This window comes from Aptenodytes forsteri, unplaced genomic scaffold, assembly GCF_000699145.1.
Source record: "Aptenodytes forsteri isolate BGI_AS27 unplaced genomic scaffold, ASM69914v1 Scaffold66, whole genome shotgun sequence".
NCBI classification, from domain to species: Eukaryota; Metazoa; Chordata; class Aves; order Sphenisciformes; family Spheniscidae; genus Aptenodytes; species Aptenodytes forsteri.
In genome coordinates, this window is record NW_008795131.1 from 5,835,076 (window position 1) to 5,846,507 (window position 11,432).

Sequence of the window (11,432 nt, forward strand, 5' to 3'; positions counted from 1 at the left end):
CTCCACAGGTGTGCCCGGGCTGCGGGGGGCTGCCGAAGGTGGCGGGTCAAAGCAGTGGCCGTGCTCACCCTAGCAGGATGGGCATCCCGCGGGATGCAGGGCAAGCCCTCACTCCTCCCAAAACCCCGATCCCAACGGGGCTGTTCTGGAGAGGCAGCCCCATGTGCTTTACTTCTGTATTTCTATGGGGAATTTGTTTCCCTTCTAAATTAGAGCACACAGGTGGCTTTTGCTGTGGCTTTGTTTCCTCCCTTCTCCCCTCACAGACATGTGCAGTAGTCGTGGAAACTCACTGTCTCCAAGGACCGAGCCATGACTCACAAATTATTTAATAAACAAGCAGCTTCCCTTGGTCTTGGCTCCATTACCCCTGCTGCGAACTCATTCTACCACCAACTTCATCCGTTTCAGTTGGACGATTTGCAAAATGAGGTGCAATTCAACAGGGTGAAATTGGCAGAAATGGCCCTTTGCTGGTGCATCCCGCGGTGACAGCACTGGTGGCGGCGCGGCAGTGCCGGGGCTGAGGGATGTCTGCAGCGCTCGCCCCTCACCCGCAGATCACCGCGGCTTTAATTTCCTCGTGCAGCAGCATGCCTGTCGGAAGGCGCCACGATCCAAATGAAAATGCATGTTATGAACTTAGGAGCTGTTTGCAAAACAGCCAGCGAGGCACAAAGCCACCCTGAACAGCTCCATAATTGGGAGCAACGCAGGGGGAAGCCAGGCTGCAGAGTGCAGGCTGGCTGGCTTTTTGTATCTCAGCACCCCACAGGTCCTCCTCCTTATTTCATTAGCGATTTTCTGAACTATTAAACCAGCACCTTTTAACGTTTAAAGTGTTTATTTTGTATTTTTCCTGCCAAGAACATGGAAATCCACCCATACATTATACGGATCAGTCATTTCTTGTAGCCTTTTCAGTGGCATTTCCAGTAGAAAGACTGTGAAATGTAATTAAGCCTCAACTTGTTCCATCAAAAACATTTAATGTGCAGATTTTGCCAAACATTCAGCCAAGATAGACTAAATATTGGTAGCACTCGTGACAGTCTATTGAAGTGCCTGGCTGTCAGGCTGGTCGAGCGGCAGTCGGCACTACCGCTTCAACAAATATTTTTGTTCACAGATTATTATTTTTCTTCTTTGCTTTTCCCCTCCCTCCAGCAGATATAAAGAACAGAAACTCTCCAAGGTCAAACCTGAAGTTTCGCTTTGACAAGCTCAGCCACGGCAGCTCCAGCACGGTAGGTGCCAGCGGCTCTCGCCAGGCGAGATGCTGCATGGCCACATCCTGCGCTGCCCGGCTGCAGGCACGCAGCGCTGGTGGCGCAGCGGGTCCGGGGTTTGCGGGGGCTGCGGAGCAGGAGGCAGAGCCCGCGAAGGGCAGTCAGTGAGGGAGGGGAAGGGGGAAAGTCATTTCATGACTTCTTGCCCCTTCATTTGCAACTCAACCCGTATTCTGTTTTTCATTTAGAGCCACTAGCAGGAAGAAGTAGTCATGAACTTGTAAAAGGTGAGCGTTTGTAATACAGTGTTGTGCAAAACGACTTATCTCATCTGTGGTCAAGTGTGTATAGATAACATTGGCTAATTGCACTGTTTATTATTAAATATGTGATCAATAATATATCTTAAAGCATCCTAAACGCTTTTGCGAGATGAGGGCAGCACTGAGTGAGAAAAACTGTAGAGGTTAATGACAGATAGGTCTGTGCCCGTCGGTGCCGGTGTGTAGCTTTACATGTTCCTTTTGGAGTACTTTTAGGTGCTCCCACAGCGCTCCTGCCACCTGCTCTCAGGGACGATGTGCCGCAGCCCAGTAGGTTTCATTTTTTCCCAGTTAACCGCTTTGTGAAACGCTTGCGCCCATCTCCGCAGGGAGGATGAAGTTTGCTGTGCTTTGCTCTGTGCACTGGGGGTGGAAAAGCAGAGCAGGTGTCCCTACCCCTTCCAAAAACCAGATGGAAACAGTCAATTTACGAGGTGGATTTTATGAGCGGAGGCAAAGGGAGTGCAGCGTGATTAGCCTGGGCTCTCGGTGGCTGGGGGACTTTCCGTCCGGCGGCACAGCTTTTGCCCGTGCATGGGGCCACCAGCACGAGTGGGTGCTTTCAGGCAGGAGGCATTTTCAAGCCATGAGGAATTTATTTACTGGTTTTCTGACAGGCTCCAGTTCCTGGAGTCTTTCTATGTCATGAAATCAGGGTTTTCATTAGGAAGTTCCTAGCTGAGCAGAAGAGCCCATAAAACTTAAAATGAGAGGAATTTCCATTTCCGAAAGCATGGGTCTGAAAAAGCTGTGATTTTTAGGCCCTCACTGAGTTTCCTCCTCTCCCGGACCAGGGGTGGTGGGTGGCTTGGTGTCTCGGGGATGGGCACTGCTGCGGCTTCAGCTCCCTCTCTGGGACTGGTGCTTCACAGCCATCACTGCAGGAGTGAGGATATTCTCCTTCCACAGTCTCTGACACTTTTATCCTTTTCTTCTTTGCAGAGAATTTTTGTTTCAACAAAGGGAAAACTCTTCAACATCTCGTGGGAAAATGCACGTCCCGGCCGTGGGCAGTGAGGTGCCCTCACCTCCCAGCTGCACCTCTGCACCGGGAAGAAGCTTTCACCTTGCCACGATCTCTGCCCCGACAGGGACCCAGCCACCTTCCCACCGGGTGAACCCCTTGCCAGCAAATGCCCCGTGACCCTCCCTCTGCGCCGCGGGAGGAGATCGTCTCCAACTGCCTGGCACACGCGTGCGGCCGGGGGCCATGTCCCCTCCGTGGTGCCGTGCCGTCTCACCCCACGGGCACCCGTGCGTGCTGCTGCTGATGGGTGCCGGGCGGGTGCTGTCCATCCCCCCCTCCCAGCTCGCCTGCTGGCTCCTTTATGGGCAGAGGGGAAGCAGGACGGACCCCCCGCACGGTTCGCGTGCCTCCATGCTTTATTTGCAGCTATTGGTGGGGAAACAGGGGTTTTTGTGTTTGTTTTTTGGAAGGGTAGATGGTCAGGGCAAATTTACGTTTTTGCTTGGCCCTGGGGCAGTTCTGCCGCCCTGTCGTTTGCTGTCGCTCTTCTCTGTTTGGAGACAAGGGGGCAAAACTTCCCTCCACGGCACTGCCCGGGCGGTTCTTCCCAGCACGGGGGCGGTGGGGGCTGCAGCAGCTCACCAGCCTCCCCCCTGCTGCCTTCCCCCTCCAGCTTACTACCCACATTGCAAAACTTTTAGGGCAGATGCAGCCTCTTATTCCGTGCTTACGTAGTTTCTGGCACAAGAGGAGGGCGTCTGAACCAGTCCCGGAGGAGCAGAGCCGGTGACTGGGGCCAACCCATCCTCTCTCGGCAGCTCAGGAAATGGTTTATACGGCCTCCCTGCTTTTTCCCTGCCTGAAACTCTGAGCACAGGCCTGGAAAAGATTAACCAAAGCTAAAGCTGTAGTATATCTAAATACCAGAACTGGTACTCAGAGTGAATTTACCCTGTGGGCTCTGCTTTACCCTATGGGTTGGATTACCGGGCAAGCAAATGCATAAAACTCCAGTGATTTGGATGGCATTAGGCTGCTCCACCCCTTGCAGAATCTGTCCCTTTGCTTTTGAATGTGCTTTTGTTTGTTTTGAAAGATGAGGATTATGAATTCTGCAAGGTGACTTCCCTGTAACGCCCTTTTCCAAAAAATACCTCTCTCAACATGCCAAGAAATCCTTTTGCTCTTTTACGGAACTTTGTCTAAAGCTTATTGAAGTCTGTCCATGAATTTCACATTGCTCATAGATTTCCCTTATCAGTTTTTTGAAAGATAAACTGCAATGCTGCAGAGATGCTCCCTCCTCCCCTTTACCACAATCTGTGACCTTTGCAAACCCCCCCCCATGAAATAAGGTTCTCAATCTCAAGTGAAAGCAATTCTTTGAGTTCATGATTCCTAATGAAAACAGAACTTTGAGTTCCAAAGTTAACTTTACACAGCTGGAGCTCTGAGGGGCACAAAAGTATCTGACAGCGAATTTTAGGAGATGCATGCAGAATTGCACACCTAGAAGCAGCCCCGGGCAGCTGCTGCCGGGGGGGATTCCCAGGGCCGCCTGCCTGAGGCTGCAGCTGCTCCCCAGGGATGCACCTCTCTGCGGGGACAAGTGCTTGTAGAAGCAAACCATCACCTCCCCTCCTCCCTGTCACCTCCCCCTGGACCAGAGCAAAGCCAAGCCAAACCGAACCAGCTCTGCTAACCGAGGCTCTGCATGGTACTATCTGACAACCTCACTGTTCGGTTCATATAGGTGCTGCCACTTGTGCACGTATTTTATCCATTTGAAAAGAAAAGGCTGTAGCCTTAATGGGAAAGGAACCAGATTAAAGGAGGAAAACACATTGTGGAAAAGGCGGAGAACAGTTTCACAGGCACTAAGTGCGCTGTGTAGGACTGGTAAATACCAATAACCACCAGTGGGGACACTCCCTTCTGCTTTCAGTGAGTTGCATTTAAATAGAGTTTAAATCTTGAGGTTTTCTTTGAAAGAGGAAAAGCACAGTGTGCTTAGCCTGGTCCATAGCCAGCTCTAGATGTCTCAGGTTCCACATACTTTGCTGTTCAGCACTTCTGTCTGATGATGCTTTGGTAGCACTTTCAAACCCATCCCCAGTTCTTCCTCTTAGAAGCTTTTGGTCTGGTTTTCTTATGCCGCGCAGAGAAATACTGACTGGTGCATCGACTTGCTTTGAGGGTCTGTTCTTGGTTTTGCTTTCTTTCCCTGAGAAGTTGCTTGATTCTATAGACGTCGTCATTCGCATGGGTGTTGATCTCCATGAGATCTTTCAGCAGAAGATGCAGTGGCTACTGTCAGCTGGGTTTTTCATTTTTGTTTTTTTTTTTTTTTACTTGAAACTGTGACTTTCCTTTTTGACCTATATTGATTTGTAGAATTATTCGAATGGGATTAACATGCAGGCAGGACAGTGTGAAGCTTCAGGGAGAGAGATGCAGTGTGTTGGACTTGTCTTTCCCCGTGCCAGCCTGCTGGAACGGCAGTGGGGCCTGGAGCCAAGGTCTGGCACAAGGTTTGCCAGCGGCTCCTGCGTGCTCTGGGACATTTTCAACAGCACTTCTCACGATGGGTTGTAAAAACCTACTGCAACATCCTTAATAGCAACTGGGCTTTTAAAACTCCTGTCCTAGCCAGGCTCTAGTGTGGTTTCTGCCTGCCCTTGCAGCTGTGTGTGTGTGGTGTGCTCCTTTCAGTCCCTGAATTGTCCCGAATTGTCCCGTAGCGGTGCTGGGGACTGACCAGCAGTTGTGTTAAACCTCGGAGGCATTTGCACTTCCAGCAGTGGGTGAAGGTGTTCCTGTATATTTGCAATATTGCAAGATGTTTTGTGCTTATAAGTGTCATACACACATATATATACATATATAAAAGGGATTTTTATATATATATAAAAGAAAGGATCCTTAACTGACACTAAAATTACTGGGTAGTGCATTCTCCTTTCCGATCCCCACCATTTCCATGCACACGACTTCTACCAGACTCAGAAGTGACTTTGCACAGGGAGCAGAAGGGGCTCAGAAACGCGGCCGGGGGAGGATCGGGGGAGCCCCCGGCTGCATGGGGAGGTCTCTCCAGTCACAGGGGGTTGCTCCCCTTCTCGCCGGGGTTTCGGTCCCTGGCTTGCTCCTGCTGCACCCTGGCTGCTGCTTGGCCTGGACCAGTTCATAACCTTGGTGAGAGGCAGAGGCAGGTCAGGTCCAGGTCCACCTCCCCAGCGCCGGTGCTGCAGGCTCCGAGTCCTCGCAGCAGAGCGGGGAGGGAAACCTGCTGCCCTCTGCCAGCGTCTCCTGCGTTAGCCCTGGGGACTGGTTTGCAGCTGCCAAGAGCTGGCAGTGAGCTGCTGCTCCATCTGGGCTTTTATTCAGGAAAGCACTAAGCACGTACTTGCATCCTCTTGAAATCCCACAAAGTCAAGCACAGGATTACACTTAAGCACAACATGAAAGTGCTTTTTTTCTGAGCGAAAAGGGGGGATCCTAAGCACAAACTCAGTTTCGTTCCAGAGTTTTGAGGGTCTTCAGGAATGGCAGGTGAAGGGGCCGGGATACGTTGCTGGCATGAATGGGCTTGTTAACCTGGGCTGAGGTTTCTCGTCTGTCTTTGGCTTGACTGCAAGAGGTGCTTAGTGCTGATAACTGCTTTTAAAACCAGCAGTTGGTCAGAGCTCAGCACCTCTGCAGATCGCACCTTGCACTCATGTTGCTTTGCTGACGTTCCAAATTCTGTTCCACTAGAGCTGGCAAAGAGTCTGTCATTCCCCAGTCCTAGAGCATGCTTTCATTATGTTTTAATGAATGTAGCACTGCGTATATCCTGCAAAGGGAAATGCTGAATTTATATCATTAGAATGTGAAGAGAGTTTATAGAGTGAAAATAAATCTTGAAGAAATGTATCTGACAAAGTTTATTTTTTATGTAGAGAGGCGGTGCTTTGTAGTTCCTGGTGGCCTATGTCTGTTGTAAATAATGTACATTTAATTTATTGCTATGGTAGCAGATTGTTATGTATAAAACTAAAGGTTCACAAATGTATATTTTGTTGCTTAACTGTGTCTTTGCAAAATTCACAATAAATAACATATTTTGTGTCCATATGTGTACTATGTTGTGTATGTCCATAAAGTGACTGAGCTCTTTGGGAACAGATAATGATCTTCTTTACATCCCTGTAAAAACCATGTGATGGCATAGACCGGGGCTGAGCCGTTACTGGTGTGAATCTGGGTGAGCTCACATAAAAGTCACAAACTGAAGTAGAGGAGTGTCAGAGTGCAAAAAGGTGTAAATCAGGACATCTCTGCTGATGCTCTTAACACTAGGACCAGATCAACAGAGGAGGACCCGGCTTTTCTTTTACAAATGCAGAGCAATTTTAATCAAGTGAACTGATTTCCACTAACTGGAATTAGTGCCCCATAAAGCTCAATTTCTTTTTGAACTGGAATTAGTGCCCCATAAAGCTCAATATAAACCGGTCCCTCAGTATAAACTTGTCCCTGTCAGCAGCCAGCCCACATGTGGTAAAGAAAATAAACAGGCAGCAATTCAGTTTGTCTAAACCAGCTTAGTTTACCTTGGGTTGTCAGTCTCCGGCGTCTTGGCTGCCTTTGGACGTCCTCCATGAGCTAACTATGAAATTGGATTTTCTCTCTCCAGCTCCTCAGGCTCCTTTCAAATCCCCCTAATTTCCCAGTTCTCTTCCTCCCAGGACGCTAAGAAAAAAGCTGTTATTGTTTGGAGGCGGCGTGTCTGGTACGTTCTCCCCACGGCTCAGGCTGAATGGAGCACAAAGCTATTAGCCAGCGTTAGTTTTTTAACATTTTGTGACGAGGGGAACGAACTCATTAATTTGTACCTGTAAGAATGAAATACTTGCCTTTGCCAAGAAAAAAATTCCACAACGAGGAGCATTTTGTTCACCCTCCGTAATGCAGCAGCCCGGCTCGGGTGCCTGATGCCCGCAGACTGTGGCAACCCCAGCTCGACACAGCGGGGGATGCTCCGGCAGGACCGTTCACAGCCCCAGCTGGGGGCTGTGCGTGCCCGGGGAGGGCTGAGACGGGGTCCCGGGCGGGTGCTGGCTGCAGCAGCGGGGTGGGACGTGCTGGGGCTGCGGCTGCTCCTGCCCCGGGGCAGCAAAGCCGCAACAAACCGCCCAGTAAAGGGGCTTGGGCAGCGCTTGAGCTGCCGCCAGCGCTCAGGGGAGGTCATCCCAGCCTCCTTTAAATTGAAGACCCAGGACTTTGCTTCGGGTTGTGCACACCCGCCTAGAGCAAAGCGTGAGCTATGGGGACATGTTCATCACAGCCGCTGGCTTCCACCAGGAATGGCAGATGAAGAACAAAACAAAAGCTAAAAAGTTCCGTTTCTCTTAACGAATCTTTATTGGTGTAAAAATTATTCTCGGTTACCAAACCCAAATTCTCCCCTTGTCCAGAGGATGATGAGCCAGCACTGAATCTGTCTGTCACCAAATCCCATCAGCTATGGGGACATGTTCATCACAGCCGCTGGCTTCCACCAGGAATGGCAGATGAAGAACAAAACAAAAGCTAAAAAGTTCCGTTTCTCTTAACGAATCTTTATTGGTGTAAAAATTATTCTCGGTTACCAAACCCAAATTCTCCCCTTGTCCAGAGGATGATGAGCCAGCACTGAATCTGTCTGTCACCAAATCCCATCTCTGGCTAAAATGAAGCGAGTCCAGCCTAACATGAAGCCACCTCTTCCCTCCGGCCGGGGTCAGGTTCTGGTTTCCTGAGGAGAGCAGCAAAACTCACTTGAAACAGCGGCGAGTGATTTACAGAGGGCTGGCAAGAGCCAGCGCATCAGTCCTGCTACGCGCGCACATAGCTAGTGACTGATCGTTACTGGAATCTGTATTTGTAGGCAAATAAGTTGTGGGGGTTTTGGCAATGTGCTGGAGATATTTATCCTCTCTTCAATTTTTCATTTGTACTCTTTTTTTGTTGTTGCAATGAATCAGAATAAACACATTTGTCTTTTTACGGCTTTTTTTTTTCTTTGTTGGTCAGAAAAACATCTTTCACTCCTTTTAAACCCAAAGGCGAGGAGAAGAAAAGGGAATAAAAAATTAAAATGAACAAAGAGTCTCTGGATTTGTTTTGGGTTTCTGGGACAATGCGGCTCCCACTAAAGCTTCTCCTATGAGAAGGAAATTTATTAAAGCTTCTGTCTGTCCTGCACATATTTCCCCTCTTTTCTCCCCTGACCCTATGACAACACCACCTGAGCCATGCTGTATCCTTTCCCTTGCCAAGGCTTTCTTCCTCTGCGTGGACTTCTATTTCAAAGAAAAGAAATGACCTTGCAGGAATTTCACTGTATCTGAGAATTGTATCCCTTTGTCAAAATTAGCCAACTGGTGCTCATTTTTTATAAGAAAATATTCTAAAATCCAAGCATGTTATAAAAAAAAAAGATGGAAATGTACACTGCTCAGGCAGTTTGTTTCTTTCAAAAGATCCTACTGGAGTGGTTGGGTTTTTGGTTGCCTCCTGTCAGAATTTAAATACATGGCAATTGAGCAATTTCCATGACTTTGCAGAATCGTGAATGAAGTGCCAGACTTGCCTGCATAAAGAGGGAGAACAAAGGACTTTGGGTGAGCCATCAGGGTGGCCTAGGCCAGCCACACCAACCAGAGAAAGCAGCTCTTCACCTTTAGAGCAGACAGCCCAGGAGTTACAGGAGACCCCTGTGTACCCTCCCACTGTCCTCTGAAATCAGGAGAGGAGTCAAGCCTACCCCGACACTGAGCAACCTTTGACATTTTCCACGTCAGACAGGGATATGTCTGACATATGGGGGGATATGTTTTTTTTCCCCCACTCTTAGCCTATTTTTGGCCAAGGACAACATGCCGTGCCTAGCACAAAGAGGGCCTTTGCTGGCTACCTCAACAGATGCTGATCTTAGGATACGCTCATGACAGCTTTATGTGCTCAAGCCAGGGGCAGTAATTACCAAAGGAAGAGAAGTTCCAGAAGAAGAAAAGACTGAATGAGAATGGATGGCATAAGGATGTAGATCAAGTGCTCATCTCACCCTGCAACGCACAATACTGAATGCTGTCTCAGTTTTACTGCCTTCTCTTCCCTGCGGTATGTGTCTGTCGCATCTGAGAGCCCCTGTCCTACTGCCATGGTTACCACAGACTCCAGAAAAAACATCGTCCCAATTGTCCTCCTCCCCTTTGCTCCGGGATGCCTTGCAGGACTGTCGTAGCTTTGACAAGGCGTGGAAGCACCGATGACGTGCAGCCCTTGGAGGCCCCGTAGCGTGCTTACTGCAGGCAGCGGGCTGCCCACCTCCTGCCACCATCGCTTGTCGCCGGGCGGCACCGTCCGACTCGTGCTGCCTCCATGGTTGCCCTGCAGACAGCAGCCTTTCATGCTGTCATTTTCCACCCTCCCTTCCAGATTTGGCACTCAGCACTTTTTGTGTGCTCTTTAGATGAGCTCTGCTCCTTACCTGGCTGGCACTGGAGGTCCCATCTCTAGTAAGGTTTGGGCTGGAGGGTAAAACAGCAATGAATTAGCGAAGAGTAAAATGGAAAGCACCGAATTTCAGGTAGAAAATGGAAAACAAAAAACACACCTTCCTTAGCAGCACTCCTCACTAGGGCAGGGAAAAAGGGAAAAAAAGAGATTGTGACTAAAAGAAGACCAAGCACGGCTTCCACTTCCCAGCACTGGCAACCCAGTTTGGAGACACGGGTCCTGGGGAGAGCCTCGGCCACCCACCGTGGGGACGGCTGGCACAGCAGTGCCACCACCAGCAGACTCCTTCCCTCCCCACAGCCTGGATTTGGTAGCCTGGAGGTTATTTTACCTTTGTGATGGTAGCAAAGGGTGCCCGCGAGCCACACGGCGAGGCTGAGGCGGAGCAGCAGCCAGGCGGTGGAGGTAGCTTCTGCCCATGAACAAAAGGAAGAAGAACGGCAGAGACACGTGACGGCTGCGGTGCCTTACCCCGGCCCCGCTGCCTTACCCCGGCCACGCTGCCTTACCCCGGCCACGCTGCCATCGCGTGCAGGGGATGGGGATGGCAGCAGCAGCTGGTATAGGTCGACTGCACACACAGGGGATGGGGATGGCAGCAGCAGCTGGTATAGGTCGACTGCAGGGGATCGGAGTGAGAATGACTCCCAGCAGGCAGGTGGTGATCCTGCAACCGCAATCAGGCTGCAGGGTATTTTATTGGAGTCCAATGATCCCACTGAATTAAAGGCCAAATTTAGATTTACCCCAAATACCCTGGGATGAGGTTTCTACTGACTGATATTTGGTCTGAAATGATGTCCTCATTCAATCCGCTCTGCAAAGATTATCTCCTGTGTTGCCCAAGACAAAAAAAAAACCCTCACATTTCAAAGCTGTTTTTGAGGAAGTTCTTTATGTTTTGCTAAGGGCATCTGGTAGATGCTTCAAAAGAGACACGGCTCTTGCTTATGAAAAAGACTGTTAATTATGGGCCAGAACTGGCCAGGAACTGACTTCCCTGAGAAATGGACATTTTGGTAAAAAAAAGTGGTCTGTCTCATTTATTTAATTTTGAATCAAGGAGTCAATTTTGTTGTTTTTCATCAAGACGGCAGAAAGTCTGATGAAAAAGAGTATTTTGTTGGATTTTTTTTTTTTTTTTTGAGAAGAGCAGTAGAAGGGAAGACTGAGAAGGGGGAAAAATCGGTAGAAAATTCCCCCCCCAGCAATCCCACGGGGTCAAGTGTGCAGGGGACAATGTCCCCCGGCAAGCAGCGTACCTCTCACCTCCACAGTCACGCTTCTCCTGACGGGGGACTGCAGGCACGGGTGGTCTACCCAGCATGTGCACTTATGGCCATCATCCTTCAGGGACTCCGTGAGCAG

At 49.6% G+C, this 11,432-nt stretch overlaps 1 protein-coding gene across 1 annotated transcript in view; it reads left to right on the forward strand.

Annotated features, from left to right (window-relative positions):
- RAP1GAP2 (RAP1 GTPase activating protein 2) overlaps positions 1-1,397 on the forward strand; it is a 97,045-nt gene extending 95,648 nt beyond the window's left edge. The window contains exon 25 of the mRNA XM_019471786.1: positions 1,168-1,397. Within this exon, the coding sequence (XP_019327331.1) occupies positions 1,168-1,397 (230 nt within the window). The remainder of the gene's footprint in view (positions 1-1,167) is intronic.
- Positions 1,398-11,432: the final 10,035 nt, after the last annotated feature.